At 42.4% G+C, this 21871-nt stretch overlaps 1 protein-coding gene across 2 annotated transcripts in view; it reads left to right on the top strand.

The window, feature by feature from the left end:
• LOC115659454 (butyrophilin subfamily 1 member A1-like) overlaps nt 1-21871 on the top strand; it is a 151661-nt gene that overhangs the window by 113665 nt on the left and 16125 nt on the right. For both annotated transcript variants that reach the window (XM_030579618.1, XM_030579619.1), the window contains 6 exons: nt 6331-6441; nt 9928-10275; nt 11596-11877; nt 16814-16918; nt 19317-19337; nt 21393-21413. In XM_030579618.1, the coding sequence (XP_030435478.1) occupies nt 6331-6441; nt 9928-10275; nt 11596-11877; nt 16814-16918; nt 19317-19337; nt 21393-21413 (888 nt within the window). The remainder of the gene's footprint in view (nt 1-6330; nt 6442-9927; nt 10276-11595; nt 11878-16813; nt 16919-19316; nt 19338-21392; nt 21414-21871) is intronic.

Genomic DNA, 21871 nt, shown 5'->3' on the forward strand with positions numbered 1-21871 from the left:
TCCTCAGTTGCTTCCAACTGATGCATCCCCAATCTATATCTAAAGTTCTTGTTGTTAATCTCTAAGTGCATGACCTTGCACTTTTCACTATTAAATTTCATCCTATTACTATTACTCCAGTTTACAAGGTTGTCCAGGTCTTCCTGTATGATATCCCGGTCCTTCTCCATGTTAGCAATACCCCCCAGCTTTGTGTCATCCGCAAACTTTATTAGCACATTCCTGCTTTTTGTGCCAAGGCTGGTAATAAAAAGGTTAAATAAGATTGGTCCCAGAACCGATCCTTGAGGAACTACACTAGTAACCTCCTTCCAGCCTGACAGTTCACCCTTCAGTACTACCCGTTGGAGTCTCCCCTTTAACCAGTTCCTTATCCACCTTTCAATTCTCATATTGATCCCCCTCTTTTCCAATTTGATTAATAATTCCGCATGTGGAACAGTGTCAAATGCCTTACTGAAATCAAGGTAAATTAGGTCTACCGCATTTCCTTTGTCTAAATAGTCCATCTCCTTCTCAAAGAAGGAGATCAGGTTGGTTTGGCGTGATCTACCTTTAGTAAAACCATGTTGTACTTTGTCCCAGTTACCATTGACCTCAATGTCCTTAACTACTTTCTCCTTCAAAATGTTTTCCAAGACCTTACATACTACAGATGTCAAACTAACAGGCCTATAGTTACTCGGATCACTCTTTCTCCCTTTCTTAAAGATAGGAACTACGTTAGCAATTCTCCAGTCGTACAGTAGAACCCCTGAGTTTACTGATTCATTAAAAATTCTCGCTAACGGGCTTGCAATTTCATGCGCCAGTTCCTTTAATATTCTCGGATGAAGATTGTCTGGGCCCTCCGATTTTGTCCCATTAAGCTGTTCAAGTATGGCTTCTCCCTCAGATGTGGTAATATCCACCTCCATATCCTCATTCCCATTTGTCATCCTTCCATTACCCTTAAGCTCCTCATTAGCCTTATTAAAGACTGAGGCAAAGTATTTATTTAGATATTGGGCCATGCCTAGGTTTTCCTTAACCTCCTTTCCATCCTCAGTGTGTAGCGGTCCCACCTCTTTCTTTGTTTTCTTCTTATTTATATGGCTATAGAACCTTTTACTATTGGTTTTAATTCCCTTTGCAAGGTCCAACTCTACTTGGCTTTTAGCCTTTCTCACTTTATCCCTGCATGTTCTGACCTCACTGAGAGAGCTTTCCTTGCTAATCCCACCCTTCTTCCACTCCTTGTAGGCTTTCTGCTTTTTCTTAATCACCTCTGAGATGTTTGCTCATCCAGCTTGGTCTACAACTCTTGCCTATGGTTTTTTTCCCCTTTCTTGGGATGCAGGCTTCTGATTTCTGCAGCTGCAACTTAAAGTAATTCCAGGCCGCCTCCGCATTTAGATCCACAAGTTTTCAGTCCAATCCACTTCCCTAACTAATTTCCTTAATTCTTTAAAGTTAGCCCTTTTGAAATAAAAAACCCTAGTCCCAGATCTATTTTTGTTTATCCTTCCATCTAGTTTGAACTGAATTAGCTCATGATCACTCAAACCCAGGTTGTCCCCTACAACCATTTCTTCTATGAGGTCCTCACTGCTCACCAAAACCAAATCTAAAATGGCATCCCCTCTTGTCGGTTCTTCAACTACTTGGTGAAGGAATCCATCAGCTATCACATCCAGAAAAATCTGAGCCCACTATTCTTGCTAGCACTTGTACTCCAGTCTATATCTGGGAAGTTAGTCTCCCATGATCACACATTTCCCATTAGTGTTTACTTCTCTAAAAACATTGGAGGTCTCTATCCATATCCAAATCAGATCCCGGCGGTCTGTAGCACACCCCAAGCACTATCTCAGGGGAGGCTCTAGTAGCTTTCTTTCTCAGCCAGTGTGATTTTTGCCCAGACAGACTCTGTCTTGTCCATTCCATCACTTCTTATTTCTTTACAGTTAACCTCCTCATTGATGTACAACGCTACTCCACCACCTTTGCCTTTATTTCTGTCTTTCCTAAACAGCACATAGCCTTCAATACCTGTACTCCAGTCATGACTACTATTCCACCACGTTTTTGTTATCCCTATAATATCTAGTTTCACTTCCTGCACCAGTAGCTTTAGTTCCTCCATTTTGTTCCCTAGGCTCCTCGCATTAGTGTACAGACATCTTAATTTTTGCCGTTTGGCTTCACTCACATTCTGTACGCTGTTAGGTGATGTTGGTGGTAGAATGTCTGTGCCTGTTATCTACACTACCCTTCCTCCTTATGCCAATTCTTCTGTCCACGGCTGTATCCCCTCTTACTTTGTTTACTTCCCTCTCAAGGTTAAATTCCGGCGTGGAGATCTCCCAAACATCTCCCAACCATCTCCCCCAAATTTCTAGTTTAAAGCTCTCTTAATCAGGTCAGCGAGCCTCCATCCTAGAAGTCTATTTCCCTCCTTGCTCAGGTGAAGTCCGTCCCAAGAGAACAGTCTTCTGTCCATAAATGCTTCCCAATGGCTGTACATCCCAAAGCTCTCCTTATAGCACCACTGCCTGAGCCATCTGTTGATTGCCATAATCTTGTCACATCTTTGTTGCCCTTCTCTAGGAACCAGCAGAATCCCACTGAAGATCACCTGAGTCTCGATTTCCTTAAGCATCTTCCCCAGTCTGGCATAGTCTCCCTTGATACATTCCAGAGAGTATCTAGCCATATCATTCGTTCCCACATGAAGGACAATCAACGGATTCTTCCCTGCTCCCTCTAGTATCCTTTTCAGCCTCAGGTCCACATCCTGTATCTTAGCACCTGGCATACAGCACACCCTTCTGTTCTCCCAATCAGCTCTAGTTACAGGCCTGTCTATTCTTCTCAGTAAGGAGTCTCCAATCGCATAGATCTGCCTTTTCCTGGTGACAGTGTGCTTCTCCAGTCTATCTCCCGCACCCCCCAGCTGCAAGTCCTCTCGATTCCTATTCCCCCTTGCAATCCTCCTGGGGCTCATATTTGGTGTTGCCTCCATTGACTCCTCCCCTCCTCTTGCAGGACTATCAGCTCTTCTCTTTTTCCTTCCCCTCTCTCCTTTAGCAACCACCTGCTGTGCCCCTTCATTTTCCAGCCCTGCAAACCTGTTCCTGAGTTCTATTTCTCCTTCACTGGCCCGTCTTTTCCTCTGCCTGGTTCTCTTAGTCACATGCTTCCACTGTCCACTTTCCTCCCCCAGCAGTCTCTCCTCTGAATTCTTTGGTTCTGCTTCCATCTGCACATCAGAGCTTATCCCTTCAGCCCCCTCGTGTCTGTGCTCCATCGTCTGCTCAAACCCCCTTCTGAACTCAACCACAGTTTGCACCTGCATCTCCAGTCCTCAGATCTTCTCTTCCATCAGCTCTATCAGGCGGCACTTCATGCAGACAAAGCTCTTTTCAGGCGCCCCCTCCAGGATCATGTACATGCCACAGCTTCCACATCCAGTCATCATTGTGTCTTTCACTGCTGCCTCTGTATCAGTCATGGCCTTCCCACCTGCCGCCTGGTAGTCAACACAACACAAGCCCCCAGCAGGCACCAGACCACCACCCTATCCCTTGACTTGCTTGTCTGTTCCTCTGTCTTAGTCTCCCCTGGAACCTCCCACTGAAACTCCCCTGTTTACAGCTCTGTTTGCTGGCTCCTGTGCTGCTGCAGCTGTCTGGAGTTCTGGTCTCCCAAGCTATGTCAGGAGAAACATAGCCAGTTCTCCAATATCTGGAAGCAAAATATCATCGTATTACACACACAAATCAAGGTCTCAACAATTTTGAAACCCACTGAAGGATACCGAAAATGTAAATTTCAGAAAAGGTTTCGGAAAAAGCTCCACAAAATGGATCATGGCAAGAATATAGAAAGCACTTAAACTTCAGCAAATGGAAGAAACCCAAATGACAGAGGAGGGAGAGACAAGGAGACATAACTCCATGTCAGTTTATTACTGAAAAATAAATGTTGGCTATATTGTTTAACTGCTCAAACTTTTTATAGTGAAGACAAAAGGTCTGACTGCAGCTCACATAGACATAGCCAAGCTAATTATAATGTGGCTATCTTGAGTGTGAAGGGAATTAAAGATAAAGGAACTGGCACATGACATTGCAAGCCCATTAGCAAGAATTTTTAATGAATCTGTAAACTAGGGATTTGTACCCTATGGCTGGAGAATTGCTAATATAGTTCCTATTTTTTAAAAAGGTGATCCAGGATATTACAGGCCTGTAAGTTTTGACGTCAGCTGTAGGCAAGGTCTTGGAACAAATTTTGAAAGAGAAAGTATTTAAGGACGTAGAGGCAAATGGTAATTGGGATAAAATACAACATGGTTTTACAAACTGTAGATTGTACCAGACCAACCTGATCTCCTTCTTTGATATAATAACTGATTTTCTAGGCAAAGGAAATGCAATATATCTAATCTACCTGGATGTCAGTAAGGCATTTGATACAGTTCCACATGGGAAATTATTAGTTAAATTGGTGAAGTTGGATCAGTTTGAAAATTGAAAGATGGACAAGGAACTGGTTAAAGTGGAGACTACAACAAGGTGAACTGGAGGGAGGTTACTAATGGAGTTCCTCAGAGATCAGTATTGGGACCAAACTTATTTAACATTTTCGTTAATGACCTTGGCACAAAAAGTGGGAATATGCTAATAACATTTGCCGATAATACAAAAAATTTGAGAGGCATTGCCAATATGGAAGAGGACCAGAATATAATTAAGATGATCTGGACGACCTTGTAAACTGAAATAATAGACATGGGATGATATTTAATAGTGCAAAGTGAAAGGTCATGCATTTAGGGACTAACAACAAGAATTTTTTCCTATAAGCTGGAGACATATCAGTTGGAATAACAGAGGAGAAAGATCTGGGTGTATTGGTGGATCACAGAATGACTATGAGCCGTCAATGTGATGCTGCTGTGAAAAAGGCTAACATGATCCTGGGGTGCATCCGCTGAGGTACTTCCAGTAGATACAGGGAAGTGTTAGTACTGTTATACAAGGCACCAGTGAGACCTCTCCTGGAATACTGTGTGCAGTTCTGGTCTGCCATGTTTAAGAAGGATGAATTCAAACTGGAACAGGTACAGAGGAGCTACTAGGGTGATCCAAGGAATGGAAATCCTACCTTATGAGAGGACACTAAAGAGTTTGGCTTGTCCAGCCTAACTAACTGAAAGAAGGCTGAGGGGAGATATGATTGCTCTCTCTAACTACACCAGAGGGGTAAATACCAGGGAGGGAGAGGAGTCATTTAAGTTAAGTGCCAGTGTGGACACAAGAACAAATGGATGTAAACTGACAATCAACAAGTTTAGGTTTAAAATAAGAGGAACGTTTCTAACCATGAGAGGAGTGAAGTTCTGGAGCAGCCTCCCAAGGGGAGTAGTGAGGGCAAAAACCCTAACTGACTCAAGGACTGAGCTTGGTAAGTTTATGGAGAGGATGGTATGATGAGATTGCCCACAATGGCATGTAGCTGATCTGCAAGTGGCTGGTGATGGGACACTCGATGGGAAGCGCTCAGAGTTACTTTGTGTTGATTTCACTGAATTTTTTGGTAAAAAAATCAGAAAAAATGAAAAGTTTAATTTCAGTATTTAAATTAAATGCTTCAATTTTTTATTTAAAATGACTTTTCATTTAGAATTTTACTTCAATTTTATTTTTTTTAAATTACAAAGCTTTAAAAAACAAAGGAAGTTAAATGTTTCATTTCAAGTATACTTAATCCTGTCTCCGCTGGGATGATGGACGCATGGCTTTCTGGAGGGCCATGTAGCCCTACATTTCTATGATTGATTCTTGGTCAAATGAAATGTGAAATGTTATACAGATTTACTTCTTGATTTGCTGAAATTTATTTAAAAAAATTTTGAGTCAACCTGAATTTTTTAACTTTAAAAAAATGACATAAATATGACATTATTATTATTATTATTATTGGAACTACCACCAACTGAAGAAACAGTTATTTACACAGCTTTAAAGAAGAGGTAAGGCAATAAGATTTTCAGTTTATAGACAGCTTTTTTGTAAAATCTTACAATGGTGATCAAAACAGTTACTTACCATTGTGCTCTTTGAGGCCATGTCCTTTTAGAGTTGGTCAATACACTTTGCTGAGATGTCATTGGAAAAAAATGATTAGCTCTTTTAAGCTGGTCAAAAAATAGCAAAAGATCATGAAAAAGTACAGATTTTTTGCCTAAAGTATTCATCTATTCTTCATACTCCAGTCTCCAGTTTTTCTCTTGTCACAATCTCTGCATTATGCTCATTTTTCTCTCTTGCTGTCCTGATATAGTTATAAGGAAAATGAAGGTTTCCTCCTTCCATCATGGCCCTGTAATGAGTTCCTCTCTGCCTGGCTACATCATGTTCTTCATTATTCTGTCCATTCACAAAGGGGACTCAGGTAAGAAATTCCCACGGCTTCAGTGTGCTTTCTGCGCTTGTGATAGATAGAGGGGGTGGGTGGGGATAGATAGATAGATATAATATCTTTAGCATATGGATATGTGTCAATTCCAACCTTTAGGAACATATACAGTTAAATTTATACATAACCAAACATAAACTATAACTGCAAACTGCTCTAGTATCTAGAAAAGAAATCTTCCCACTCCATCTAAACCCAGTCATTCTTGATTCAGTTTGTCCTTTCCCCAAATCAAGGGGAATAGTTAGGTCTGGGCTGGCAGTCTGGACTAAAGATCAACAGATCTGGAGTCAGCCAGACCAAGGAGCAAAAAGAGCTGACACATCAGGGACCTTTCACTGACAGTTCCCTGGCACTCTATTTAAATCAGAGAGCTGTTATCTCAGGCAGCCCAGCTGATACCATCTGCCATGGCATGACTAGAGAAGCAGTACAATCTCTTATGTAATCAAGCACCAGACTCTGTAGGATTTAGATCAAAACCACCTGAATTGCACTGGGGTGCCTGAGCAGATCACAGAGCTGAGGTGAGAGGCTCCCTGGGAGATGAATGAGTGCTCTGCCACATTCGGCAACATCTAATGTGGACAGACCAAACTGCTGCCTGGTGCAGCTGGAGTGGTGGGTCAGGAAAAAAATAAGTAAACATAAAGGAAATACCTTGTTTCAGTTTCCTGCCTCTGCCTCTTGTGTCCTAGCACTGTCTAGCAACCTTTGCCTTTTCCTCTAATACTGTATTGTGCTGCCAAACAGGGAACCTCATTCATTTTGTGCATGTCTGGAGGGTAGGTATCTTTATGTTTTAGGAAGTGGGGAGCGGCCCTCTTCCTTGGGGCTGTCCCATTCCCCTGGGATGCTGTAGCAAACAGGTGACTATATGGATATACATATCCCCTAATCTATAGCCCTGAATGTTACCAATAGGCTTATCTCTGAGACATTCACTCTAAATTGAGGCATGTGTCAAGCATCCACCTCTTCTATTCAATATGGCCTTCGAACCATTAGCTAAAGGCACTGGAGTCTCTCCACTTACCTCTGGCATTGAGGTTTCTCAGCAAGCGTGTTAAACAATGTAACACAAATAGTTACTCTTCCCTACCCACAAATCCTGACAGCTCTGTTCCTGATTTACCAAATTCCTGTACAAAAGATAAGAGTTTGTCAAGATTTAAAGCAGGATGGAATAATGCAGACATGTTCTCTATTCCTGAAATACTGTATTGATCGATGGGATTTTGGGCAGTGGCAAGGAGGAAGGCAAGATAGATTCAGCATGTAGGGATACTGAGACTGCCAGCATTATGATGAAAAGGAGCCTGTTACCCCACATAAATGATCAGCTGAAAGTGCACAGAAGCTTTGGTATCTATCAGTGCCAATATAAATCCTCAGATACATCTGGGGAAAAGTGGAGAGCTCTGTCATTGGCCCTTTGAAGTAAGGGTTGCAATGTTGTTCTGTTAAAAGGAGGGAGTTTGCTTTGTTTTGTTTGAGGGGTGTAGTATATATTTAGGGTGCAAAGTCTAACACTCAAAGATTAGGAAATGCCAGATTTAAGACTGCAGGTGCAACATTATTCAGCTCCCTCCTATATACAGTCACACATTAATTTCCCATCAGTCTCCTTCTTCATGTATCCAAGGGACAGGATGGATGGTGCTCAGGGAAGGAGGGAGCTGTGCCTCATTGCACTGAATAGGAAATGAACAACCTTGTGGACTTTTCAGTGATGGATGTCCTAGAAGTGTCCTGAGTGCCTCAGAAATATGAATGTTTGATCTTCTTCTCATTTTCGGTGTGAGATAGCAGAGTAGAGGACACGGCTCATTATCCAAATTCCCTTTATCTGAAAATCCAGTGTGTTCCCCTCTCTAAACATTGGGGGTTCAGATAACAAGGAGAGCAATTTACAGCAGTGAGTCCCATTCGTGCTACACAAGTGCAACAAAGTATCCACTCACAATGGGGTTCCATGGCTGCAACATTGTGTCCAGATCAAACTGCTATCTGTGCAACTAGCCAGGTCTCCTCTTTCATCAGGGAGCCCCACAACACACTTCAAAATAGCACTTCCCTTTATCCGAACACCCGCTCATTCAAAAGTTTCAGATGTCCCTCAGGCCATTTGAGTAAATGGAAGTGTTCTGTGTTATTCTTACTATTTTAGGGATGGGAAACTGAGGCACAGAGTTATTAAGGCCAAAATTTGCAAAGATCACCATTAAATGTAGGCCCCAATGTGAAACATCTGAGGTATCATTTCTTTCAGAGTAGGTCGCGTTTTTATATGTTCTGAGCACTCTATGGACAGCTAATTAATCTCTATGACACTCAAGGGAAGTAGTTGGGTAGGTAATTTTCAGATGAAGAAACTGAAAAGTAAAGTGCAGCACCCCACAGTGACTCAGGATCTGAGGCAGGATTGAAACTCAGCCTCTTTTAATGCCTAAACTCCTTACTGCTGTAATGATCGAGTAGACACTTCCATTGAAGCTCTGAGTGCTCATCACTTCTGAAGTTTGACATCCAGAAAATGAAGAACAAAGTGTGTTATGCAACCAAAATAGAGCAGTCACTGCCTGCTCCGCCTATATTTGCATACACAATTACATGAATGTTAAGGTTGTAAAGTCAAGCACTGAAAGCTAGGACATGCTAGAATTCAGACCCCTTGTGCATGTGCATCTTGACAGTCATGTCCAATACCACACAGTGGAGCCTGGGATCACTTTCATTGTAGAAGGAAGGGCCTTGATGCCCGAGCACAGTCCGTGCAGTGAACAGACAGTGAGGCTGGAGCATGCTCAAAGAAGATGGAACTTTTGGAGATCCTAACAGGCAATCTGTTTCACCTTCCTCTGCAGCATGGGGCACAGGCCACTTGCTGAAGGATTCTTTGCAGCTTGAGGTCTTCAAACCACAATTTGAGGACTTCAATAACTCGGACATAAGTTGGGGGTTTTGTTATAGAAATGGATGGGTGAGATTGTGTGGCCTGCTTTGTGCAGGAGGTCAGACTAGATGATCATGGTGGTCCCTTCTGACCTTAAAGTCTATATGAGTCTAACCTTCCCCCCCATACAGACACACAGACCCAAACGAGAAATAAACAAATCATCTCTAGTGCACATGCACAAATGGTGGTTTTCAGAGAATTATAACTTGACCAAATATGGGTAGATTTTCATAGGGCCAACAAGAGTCACCTCTCTGATTCCCAGCACTATGTACCTGCCAAATTTCATGTCTGTGCTCCAAATATGGGGGTCCTGGATTGGCTGCAACAGTTCTAAGATTTTATTTTAATGTTAGCAAAACAATGTCTTATTTCCTCCTCATAGCTGAGGTGAGTAGCGTTAGATCAGCTGTAATGCGATAACATATCGCTTGTAATTATATTTTAATCCAAAGTTCATTTTTTAATATTTATTTTCTTTGTCTCTTTGCTACATTTCACAGCTCAATTTAAAGTGATTGGACCTGACCACCCTGTCATGGCCACTGCTGGTGAGGACATTGTGTTACCCTGTCACCTCAGTCCCAGGGTAAGCGCTGAGAACATGGAGGTGAGATGGTACCGGTCCCAGTTCTATTCACTTGTGCACCTTTATCGTGACGGGGACAATCAGAACGAAAGGCAGATGCCAGAATACCAGGGAAGGACAGAATTTCTGAGAGATGACATTGCCAATGGAAGCGTTGCCTTGAGAATACGCCATGTCAGGCCATCTGATGAAGGACAGTACAAGTGCTTTTTTCGATCAAGTGTTTTTCATGAAGAATCCCTGTTGGAACTGAAAGTAGCAGGTCAGTAGCTTGGGCTGGTGTTTCCTTTTGATACAACATTCCCCCCCCCCCATTTGTATATTATCATGACAATATTATTTATACTTTCAGCAGCCCTGAAAAATTGTTTGATATGTTCAACATATGTCTCTGCATTTCAGGTTGTCCCTCCTCTCCTCACCCCAGACCTCTTTAGATTAAAAGGTGACAGTTTCCCAGGTGGCCATGTAGTCACATATGAGAGAGCTGCTGTTGGTCCCATAGTGCGAATCCCAGAGACAGGAAAGGAACCAAACCATATTGAAACAGATGGATCCACCCCCATCCCCCTTGTTGAAGGTGCATATACAGTAATTCCCTCTTCCTTCAGATCCTTCCTCTGGCCCATTAGATTTACTTCAGTGTTCCACATTCACCCACTTTCAAATCCCAGCCACTGTTGAATGCTAAGACAATGTTTATTCAATGAAAAGGAGGCATCTTGCTCCAGTCTGCTTCTCTCAACATTGTTTTGCATTGGGGGGGGGGAATGTAATCGGAGTACAGCGCAATAGTCAGCAGATGCCTAAACTCTTTTTGATTGTCAAGTCGAGTTATTGTCAACAGAAAATCTTCCCAGCACAATGAATTGAACCCTTCCCATTTCCTTCCACCCAACCTCATTCAACACATCCCATAAAAAAAAAATAGTGAGAGAATAGATGAGCTTTGCAACACTCTCTAAAATTCATCAGATTAAGGGTCTACAAGGCCAAGGAAATGGGGGCAGTTAGAGCTGGCTAAGAAATGGGACTGTGCTCTCAGAAACACTTCTACACAAATAAGAGTTTTCATTTTAACTGAAATTTTTCCTTCAGAGTTTTCCAGTTTTCATGGACCTCCCAACCCTCTCCAGAAAAAGTTTCAAACCAAACACTTCAACTAACTCTCAAGTTAGTTCCTTACTTTAGAGTCCTTCTCAGAGAACATTCTTCCTCAACCACCCAGGCAAAACATCAGAACTGAAGTTCAAGAGATCTGAAGTGTTGTGATAAGAAGCATGAGCAGAGAGCTGGCCCCTGAATTTCACAGAACTCAAACTTCATGGGGCTTAAGATCAAACTGGAGGTGATCAGGGAATGTGGGGCATCTCACTGAAAGATATGTTTGAAAAGAAAATTAAGAATGTGGTTAAAGTGTTTTGCTGGAGCCGGGCCATAGTTTCCTGGATGATGAGTACTAGGAATTCAGAGGGGAAATCCATTCATTCCTTTTTATTAGAGATTTAAGTATTTATATTTTTTACTGAATATTCATAAGTTAGCATTGAGAATTTAAGCAGTTTATCCTACTTTCCTTCAGGTCTGGGCTCTGCTCCTCTCATCTCTGTTGAGGGTTATCAGGATGGTGGGATTCGAATGGTGTGTCGATCAGCTGGGTGGTACCCAGAGCCTGAGGTGCTGTGGAGAGATCCCAGTGGACAGCCTTTAACATCACTGTCAGAAACAAAACCCCACGGGGCTAATGGCCTGTTTGAGACGCAGAGTTCTATCATTATGTCAGAGACTTCTAACCAGAGCCTGTCCTGTCATATCAGGAACACCCTCCTCAACCAAGAAAAGGAGTCGACAGTTTATATAGCAGGTCAGTTACTATCCAAACAACACATAGTGGTCACCAATAATTAATAAGTACATAAAATAAAAATTGGTGAAATAAATTGACTGATTAATATGAAAGTATTTGCACCAAAGACAGCTACCGTTAAAGGTCTCATGAGTGCTCATCCTTTTCATTTACTGTTAATGTCTTTGAAAATGTTAAATGTCAGACACTTCATCTTCTCTTGTCCAGGGTGAATAAGTAACGTGACACTTTCTTAGGGGTTCCCAAGACTGTGAGTCACCATGGTACTGCCTGTCTCAGTGAGAGAGTGCTGAGCTGGTGTCAGCTTCCTGGCACCGCCAGCCTGTCACCCCCCACAAACAATCTGCCAGCCCTGGCCTTGCCTTGCAGGTTAACACTAGGGGCATCCCAGGCCCCAAGCTCCTCTGAAGCATCCCCCTGTAGTGTCCAGCCCCTGTCCACTTAACAGTCCCAGTAACTACCAGGTTCACTCTTCCCAAGGGAACAGTATACACACAGCTTGATTAGTATATAACTCAGGATCAGGTCCTTTATAACAACCGTGTACTGAGGTATAATTATAGTGAAAACAATCCTAAGTTTATTGACAAAGATTAAGTTTTGAGAGAGAGAGTAAAGATAATGTAAACAAACATGGTTACACATAAAACAAAAGTAAACATGCTTATTAGAGGCTAAACTTAACTTGAAGAGATTAAAATCCTTGTTTAAAGTAGTTTCTCGCCTAAAACAGTCCTTCCCAGCATCACCAGCCCACATGGCTAGGATCCACCACTCATGGATGCAAAAAGTGCTGTGATGAATAACAGAATGTCTGTCGTGTCTTCCTCTTAGACCCCAGAATCTATCACTTTTGTCCTCAAAGTCTGTATGACTCCCCTGGTTCCTGGATGCTGGCTGCAAGCTTTCTTCAAATATTTCTGTTTACTCCAGATTCAGCTGAGGCTCCCATTGTATGGACGTACAATGCTGAATTTTCATCTTATCTCCTGTCTGGAAGAAACCTGTCTGTCCGTTCTGCCTGGGACACAGTTTGTAGATCATATTTTCAGTACATACACACACCTTCTTAAGTATCATCTGTACATACATCTCATAATCATTAGGAAGATCAGTATGACAATCTGTTGTTGGGTCCCTGCCAAGCCTAAAATTCCCACTCTGCCATTTCAAGTGAAGAAGGTGGGGGCCTGCACGAACGACACCCTAAGCTTATCTTCTACCAACATAGGTTAACTCCTCCAAGGCTCAGAGTGCTCTGCCTTGGACAGGCATTGCTGCCAACACCAAGTGATTTACACAAACTATTCACGGAAGGGTCACTTGGAATCCCTGTCTCCCCAAAATATCCCCCCAGGCCTCTTCACTCCCTTTCTGGGGAGGCTTGAGAATAAAATACTAGCCAGTTGCCTGAGCACTGACCAACCTTTTGTCTAAGGACGCTGGAATCAAAAGATTCTTTTTAAAAAAAGGTAAATATTATTATAAGAACAAAATAGGAACCACATCTGAAAAAAACCAGGATGTTTAGGGATTAAACACCAAAAATGACTTTCTTTGGGTCCAGCTTAAAGGTTACAAGCAAAACAAAACAAAAGCACCTGGGGTTAGCGCAAAAAGATCCCTGATCGCATCTTCTAACATTTCCTAATCTACTTACATATCTGGGGGTTCCAGTGAGTAGTTTCTAGGGATGCTACAGGTTTCTCATACCTGGCTCGAGTTTGTTACAGCATATTTGCTCTCTGTCTCTCTTCCGCCCAGAGACCCTGCACCCAGCCAATTTTTTCCAATTTGAAAGGGTCCAGCTTCCCTGTTGGTTCCCCTGATCAGGTGCCAGCTCATTTTAAGTTTACTCTGCATCGCCGTGAGACTTTTTAACCCTTTACAGGTACAGCAAGTAGAGAACAGCTACTAAGAAGGATTTTATAGTTAACTGACTGGGCTGGCATCCATAAAGGTTACTACCTTTCTCCCTATATTCATGACAGTCCCTTACATCATTTTCTTGACCGTTAAATACTGTGAAAGTGGTGTGTTCGGTGCAGTGAGTTTCCCAGGCCTGTCAGCAGTTGCTGACCCAGAGTAGCAAACCCTTTGCCAGAGGGCACCAATGGGTTTCTGGGTCACGGCTGGTTTTACAGATTCGGAGGTGATGATGATGAAGATCACAACCATAGAGCCTGGGAGCCCTAGTCATGAGCCAGATGCTGTGCAAACGCAAACAAAAGAAGTCCCTGCCCCAGGTGTCTTACAATCAGTGGTGGATTAACACACAGGCCCATGGGGCCTGTGCCCAGGGGCCCTGGCCAATCTGGGGTCTTCACAGGAGCACCAGACTCTGTGTAGAAGTGTGTATGTGTGGGGGGGTCTCTAGTGCCAGAACAGTGTAACTCCTGCTCCCCAGCAGCCTATCTCACTGCTCCTCTTCTCCCTGGGCTCTGCCTCCTGGCCAGGCTGGAAGCTGTAGCCAGGCCGTGGTAAGAACAGCCTGGGGAGCCTGGACCCGCCACCTGCCCTGGGAGGGAGGCTGGGGTGCCTGAGAGGACCTCCTGGCCCATGTCTCTGCCGCCCCAGGGCAGGTGGAGGGGCTGCTTACAGTGGCCCAGACTCCCTGGGTAGCTCTTACCAGGGCCCAGCTCTGGCTTCCAGCCTGGCCAGGGGGTAGGGCCTCAAGGGGAACAGGAGGAGCAGGAGGATCATCTCCCCCACCATGAAGCATAGCCCCTGCCACTGCTACTCCATGCCTGCCCAAGGCTACTATGCCCATGTTAAAAAGTGGGGGGACATGGCCCCACTGGTCCCCCACTTCTGGTGTTCCTGGGCCCCCTAGGCATGGGGGATTAAAATGTTCTTTGTGCCTAGGGCCCTAGTAAATCTTAATGGGCCTCTGCTTAGACAACAGATGGCTATAGACAGGCATGGGAGTATGAATAAACAATAAGACCATTGGTTAGCATGATAGGGTGTCGTCTCAGCACGCTAGCAGTCTGCCCATTGCCAAGTTTTGTGATCATCTTGTCTGACTCCAGTGTAACACAGGCCACAGGATTTCCCTGACTTAATTCCTGTTTGAACTAGAGCATATTTTTGGGGGGAGGAGGGCGTAGCCATTCAATCTTGATTTCCAGTGATACAGAATCCAGCCTCCACCCTTGGTAAGTTGTGCCAATGGTTAATAATCCTCACTGTTAAAAATGTGCCTCATTTCTAGTCTGAATTTGTCTACTTTCAACTGCTAGCCATTGCATCTTGTTCACTGAATGAGGTGCACAGAAATCTGCAGCCCATTCAGCTAGAGTAGAGTGGATTGGTGGTTATATGTCAATATGTTGTCTGTGTCTGGATGGTGAGGAACTCTGACCTGAATTGGCAGAGTGACTGCCAGTGATAGGGTAAGTCTGCAGCCCACACACAGAGGGTGGAAGGGACAGAAAGAAACACAAGTTGTGTCCATGGATCATAATTCTATTGACAGTGACAGACATTATTGCAAGGAATTTCTGCCTGCAACAGATAAAGAAACACACTGGGCACAACCCATGGATCTCCCCCCATTATAATGCAAATTCTGTTCACAACGACATGCGCACCCCCCAAACATAACACGCTGAACACCTAACCTGGACACTTATTTCAACCCTCAATATTTGCTCATGTTGCTAAGACTTTAAGGTTGGATTCTTTATACAAAACAAAGAGGTTGACTGGGTCCAGGAAGTCAATGGGGTTATACTTACATACTATTCAGCGTTGTACTGCTTAATATCTGGCAGGACCAAACCCAAAGTGAAAAACGGAGCCTAACTTTAATATGTTTTTATCTGAAACTTTTTTCCAAGCAAAAATGCAGATTCAGAAAAAAAAAAATTAAGAATTCATGTCAGTTTCATTCAACTGTTCATCTAAAAAATACCCCCAAAAGGCAAAACGTTGTTTTGACATTTCTGAAACAGTTTGATTTTTCAAATTGAAATGACTCATTTTTAAATCGCCTCCAATTTTATTTTTAAAAATTGCAACAATTTAAAGAGAATTCAAAATTAAAATGGATTTTTATTTTTTAGTTCATCAGAATTTTTGTAAATCATCTTCAGATTGACCCAAATTATTATTTTTTCAGAACTGATAGCAAACTGAAAAATCTGTCATTTGTACAGGTCTAACTACATGAGTGAACTTGAATGTTATCAACTTCATTGACATAAAGTTTAAAAAATTGAGGGGGGGTGAATTTGATAAGCCCAATATCAGTTCTCTTCTTATGTGTATTAATTAAACCAATACTTTAATGGAGAAATGAAATGAGCTACAGTTTCCCTTCCTCCACTTTTCTCAAAGTTGGAACCTGGGTTTGGCCGATGGATACAGAAATAGCTCCTATTCCATTCATATCTTTGCTGTCCTTAATATTTTTTTAAATGACTGTGTGTGTGTGTGTGTGTGTGTGTGTGTGTGTGTGTGTGATGTTTCACAGTATTACAGTCAGCACTGCATTCTGATCATTAACTAACTTATACATGGCCTAAATTTAGCTATTACTTCAGGGAGTGCTGATTTATTTTTTCTCCACATGCAGGCATTATTTTAAAAGTATGTTGAGAAACAAACCAACACATCCCCACCCCTCCCGCCCTTTCACTTCTGCTTTGTGACACTTTCATATTCCCTTCCCTCACTCTTTCTTCTGCCTGGTTTCCACATTAGAAATCTGGGATCCTCACTTTCCTTTGTTTGATGCAGTTCCATCCTTCCCTACTCTGTTGAAATTATGTAGCTGAAACAGTGTTTAGAATCAGTTTCTGGCATTTTTTGTTGCTCAAACAAGAGCATTTACAGCCTATCTCATAAATCTTGCCGGGATGTATTTTTGAGAGAGACAAGGATTTTATTCTCCCAAACTCCCACACCTCTCTGGGGTTTTGTTTTTCAGGTCCTTTTTTCCCAAGGGTGTCTCCCTGGATGGTGGCTCTGTGCGTCCTCCTGGTTATTGCCTTTGTTTTGATAGGCGTTGCTGCTTTTCTCTTCAAGTTAAGAGGTAAAGGCCTAAAAAGGGAGGCGAATACAATGTGATAAGAGGGGGAAAAAGATTTCCTCTTTAGAAAAGATGCTTGGTAAATGGACAAGACAGAACTGACTAGGCCAGAACAGCATAGAAAAGAAGAAAAAGACAGGCACTGAAAATGCAGCTGATGAGGAAAGGAGAAGGGAAAATAATGATGATATAGGACCAGGCTCAGCTGAATAGGGATGTGATCAGCACGTGCTTAATCATGTGTGTAAAGTGTTTTGCAGAGTCAGGGCTATAACCATGGTGCAGCATTTTACATTTAGTATGAACATGTGGTTATCCTGATAAACACAGTCTGAGCAGTTGTGCATGTGCTGTCACAGTAGCTGTGCATGGAAAGTGGTTAGTCAATTGTGCCACTAATTTATTTGAGGTCTGGTCCTAATAATGACATGGACAATCTTCATTTGTTATCCAAATTAGCCCAAATCCTCTTCCTTCCCCTCCGAAGAGAGCCTCTAGTACAATTTGTTCACCTTTCCATACCCCTCTTCCAGTTCCTGGCTGGCTCTCATCATACCTGATGCTTCACCGTTTACTTAACATAGAGCCCTGTATAGATTGGCGCTCCTGGTGATTTGTAGAATTCAGGACAGACTGTAACTCTGGCAAAGGGAACAGACTGGAGAACAAATTATAAATGCTGTACTTCCTCCCATCCTCCCTCTTGTTCTGCTGAGACACCAAGACCTGGAGCCACAAATAGACTTTAGTGCTAAAATGCTGAGCATCACGATGGCTAATGTTCTGGCACCCAGAAAATCACTAGCACAGCACTGCAATCCACAAAGCCCGAGTTAGGCTCCCTGTTCAATGACTAGGGAGAGAAAGGCACCTAAGAATGAGAGCCACAAAAGCCAGAACGCCAGGCAGGGGCCATCTAAACTAGCCAATGGCAGAAGGGTGTAGTCTGAGTCCTGCCCCATCTCTGAGCTTGGCACCTCAATTGAGCTGGAGAGGGGTGTCTCTCTCTGAGCCCCTCTCCTGCACTCAGGCACCTGAGCTATTTCTCACAAATACAATGGCGGAGCAGGCCCAATACCACACACAATGGACAGGGGGACGAAAGGCTTTCAGGCACAAGTCTCATTGTGCATCTGGCCCTGAGTGATCACTGACCACCACGCTAATGGGGTTGCCAGTTCTCACAATTTTTGTACAAGTCTCACTCATTTCCCCCACTCAAAGCTGCAGCAATTGGAAAAATTTATGTAAGAGAATCTCAACCTTTTAAAAAAAAAAAATCTGATACCGACACTTATGGTTGAGGAGAAAAGGTCAAAGCCATAGAATGATAGAAATGTAAGACTGGAAGGGGCTTTGAGACGTCACTTAGTTCATCCCTCCACTCTGTGGTAAGATTAAATAAGAGCATCCCTGATGTGTTGTCTAACCGTTTTTTTTTAAAAAACCTATAACGATGGGGGTTCTTCAGCCCCCCAGATTAACATGGTTACTAGCAGCTCAAACACCAGAAGATGGATAAGAAAACATCTATTTAAATCTCACTTTTTAATCCAATCCCATGAGTCAAGGCCTGAGTCAGGCTATTTGAAAACTTGGAGTTGATAATGCTGATACACCACACACATGGTGTGTTATACACAAGGGCTATTTGACTGATTAAATACCTGCTTTTGTGAAAAAAATTGTAATAGAAAACAATGTTTGAAGAAGTATTCATTGAACTTTCTACAACAACAATATTGTATGGGGGCAGATACCAAGCATGAGAGAGTTCATGACAAAAGACAACCTGAGAAATTATGTATAGATACACTTTTCAGCCCTGATTTCTGCATCTGTAAACTGGTGTAATGCAAAGATAGGAAGGGGAAACTGACCCCTTTTGGAGTTCAGGTAGTGTTAAACAGATGGAGAACTGCTGACAAGATGCAGTTATTATGAAAGAAACACTAAGGATCAGATATTTGGAAGCATTTAGGTGCCTGAATCCCATGAAAATCAATAGGAGTTTGGCATCTAAATACCTTTAAATATCTGGCTCTAAATGCACATCATGTTCTCCAGATATTAATTTGTTTTTATTCTTTGAGGCTCGCACATCTTTCTCTGGAATGATTTATGAAGCATTCTTGATTTTCAAGGTTACTTCATGATTTACACACGACTGGATTCGCCTTGATGCTGAAAGTTAATGCAAAATGTGTGTAAAAATGTTGTTCTATTATCGTAGCTTCTGAATGATTCCACTGTCTGTAAAATGGCATAAAGAATGTTTAATAGCATAAAAATAGAATGAAACTATATCATGAGGCTATGAAGACTTTTCTTTAGGTGTATTTACTGAAACCAAAGAACCTAAGTAATCTATACTCACTTACACTGGTTTTTGTTGTTTTAGGAAACCTTCATGCAAAAATCAGTAAGTTATTCCCTCTTCTTCACTCCCTCATACCTGTGTGTGTCTGACAGTGTTTTAATTTGATTATTTCATATAATTATTTTTAAATAATGAAATGTTTGCAAGTCCAGGCAGACATAATTTCATGGCCTAAAGTGAATGGAAATGTTGCCCTACATTTTCAAATGTGACTACAAGTAGTGACTTTGGATACCTTAGTTTCTGGGTGCCAAACTTGAAATCCCCTGGACTGTCTTGATTTGCAGAGGGGGTACACTTATCATCACAATCCCAATGCCACAGGGTAGAGATGCATCAGAGCAAATAAGGATTGATGAATCACATATAGGCTGTATAGACATCACACTAATTGAAGTGAAATGTAGGGTGTATGTAGCTACATATAATAGGCAATGTCTACACTTACCAGGGATCGATGCTGCTGCAATCAATGCAGTGGGGTTCGATTTAGTGGGTAAAGACCCACTAAATCAACTGCAGATTTGTTCTCCGGTCGACTCCAGTACTCCACCGGAATGAGAAGATTAATGTATTTCCTGTCAACGCACGGTGGTACAGACACTGCAGTAAGTCATCCTAAGCTACATGGACTCCAGCTATGTTATTCACATAGCTAGAGTAGTGTAACAGGTCAATTTACCGTGGTAGTGTAGACAAGACCATAGTGCCCACACTGCAGTGTGGTCTGAGTCAGTGAAAGGCTCTGGCAGGGAGGAAAGGCTCCAGAAGCAGGGTGACAGCAGGACACTACAGTGCTAAAAACCAGCAGTGTAATGGGGGAAGAATTGTTTGGGTGTGTAGAGTGCATAGCCCTCAGGTTCAGGCATGTCTGTACTCTATGTACGTAAGCAGTGCCTCACCATCTACACAGCTATTTGTTCCCATGCGAGGAGGGCATGCAGTGCTTGTACTCTGCATGCTTCTGTAAGGAGTGTGCAATGTAGAAGTACCCATAGTAGCCTGAAGTTGGATACCTAAATCCATAGAGAGAGGAATGCCTCAATGTTCACCCATCGCTCGGAGAGACTCCCACTGAGCTTTGTGCTCAGCATCTCTGCAGTCAGGACATATTTAAATACCTTACGCCCTTGTCCTGCAAACTCTTATGCATGCACTTATGCATGTACATAAACATTTGCTGGGTCAGTGTTCACAGAGAGATTTTTCTAAGATGCCTATGCATGCATTTTCATTAGGAAAACAAGATGCCAACGTTGGACTTATATGTGTTAGCTAACCAGAGGTAAAATCCCTGATGAAGACAAAGCAGGCTGTATTTTTAACAAGAGTTAGCAGGTCATGGTGAAATTATTGAAACAGAACATTGATTGACATGAACTGAAATAAAGTTCTGTTTTTCAGTTTGTGGAAGTTCAAAAAATCCCCTGACTTTTTGTCTTGATTTGAGCTGGGAAGAAAAGTTGACTCTTGAAAATACTTTTTTTTTTTAAAAAAAATTATTCATAGTTTTAATTATAAGACTACGGTAAGTGGGGGCAGGAGGGTTAGCCAGTTGCATGTGAACAATAACTGTCATACAGTCTGCTCAAATACATTTGGGAGTGGTCTCATGAAACTGCTGACAAGTCGGTAGTTCTTGAGACGTTTTGAGGGGCAAGAAAAATGTTTCCCATCCAGTTCTATGATTGTGTGTTGGTCGGCCCTCAAGCAGGTGAGTAACTTCACTCCCATATACAGTCTCAGGATTGGCCACATTGACAAATAGTCACTGGGAATTTGGGTTTTAATGGTTATAAAAATTGACCTTTCTCAATCTCGTGTCTAGTGTCCTCAAATTATTGTCTAACACCACCACCACCCCAATTTCCCTCGACTGTAGGAATTCACATAAACATAAAATAGATAAAAATATAAAAAGCTTAAAATAAATATTATCCATCAAGATTTTAAAAAATTGAATTCTGCCAAGCATAATAGCCCTGTAAGTTATTAGAATGCTTAGAATAAAAATGGTCCTTTCGGTCTGCACTCAAACAGAAGCTCAGTGTTGTGATATTTCTTTTTTACTCTGTTTTCTCTATCTTCTTTCCTTAGGGAAGATCCAGGCTGAAAAACGTAAGTTACATTCTTCTTAGTCATAGAATATCAGGATTGGAAGGGACCTCAGGAGGTCATCTAGTATAATCTTCTATGCTCATTTGTATCCTTTAGATTTGTTTTAATCTACTCACCAAGGGCTAGGTCCTAAAAGAGACGTAAGAATTACAATTCCTAACTCCAGACAGAGAGAGAGAGCCCCCCATCTCACTATAGCCATAATGCTCACACCATGTCATGAAGAAACCCTGTCCTTTTTCCAGGTGGATGGGTGCTGCCAGCCCAGTACAGATGAGAGAGGGCTTCTCTGGGGCTGCAGGAAGTATAAATTCCCTCCAACTCGTCTGGTCAGCAGTCCTCTCCCCTTCAATTTGCTTCAGCCACTTGGAGCTCAGTGGTTAAAGCAGTCACCTGGGATGTGGGAGAGCTGTTTTCAAATCCCTGTTCTGCCTGATTAGGAGTGGGGACTTGAACTT

The sequence above is a fragment of the Gopherus evgoodei genome, chromosome 11, assembly GCF_007399415.2.
Source record: "Gopherus evgoodei ecotype Sinaloan lineage chromosome 11, rGopEvg1_v1.p, whole genome shotgun sequence".
NCBI lineage: Eukaryota > Metazoa > Chordata > Testudines > Testudinidae > Gopherus > Gopherus evgoodei.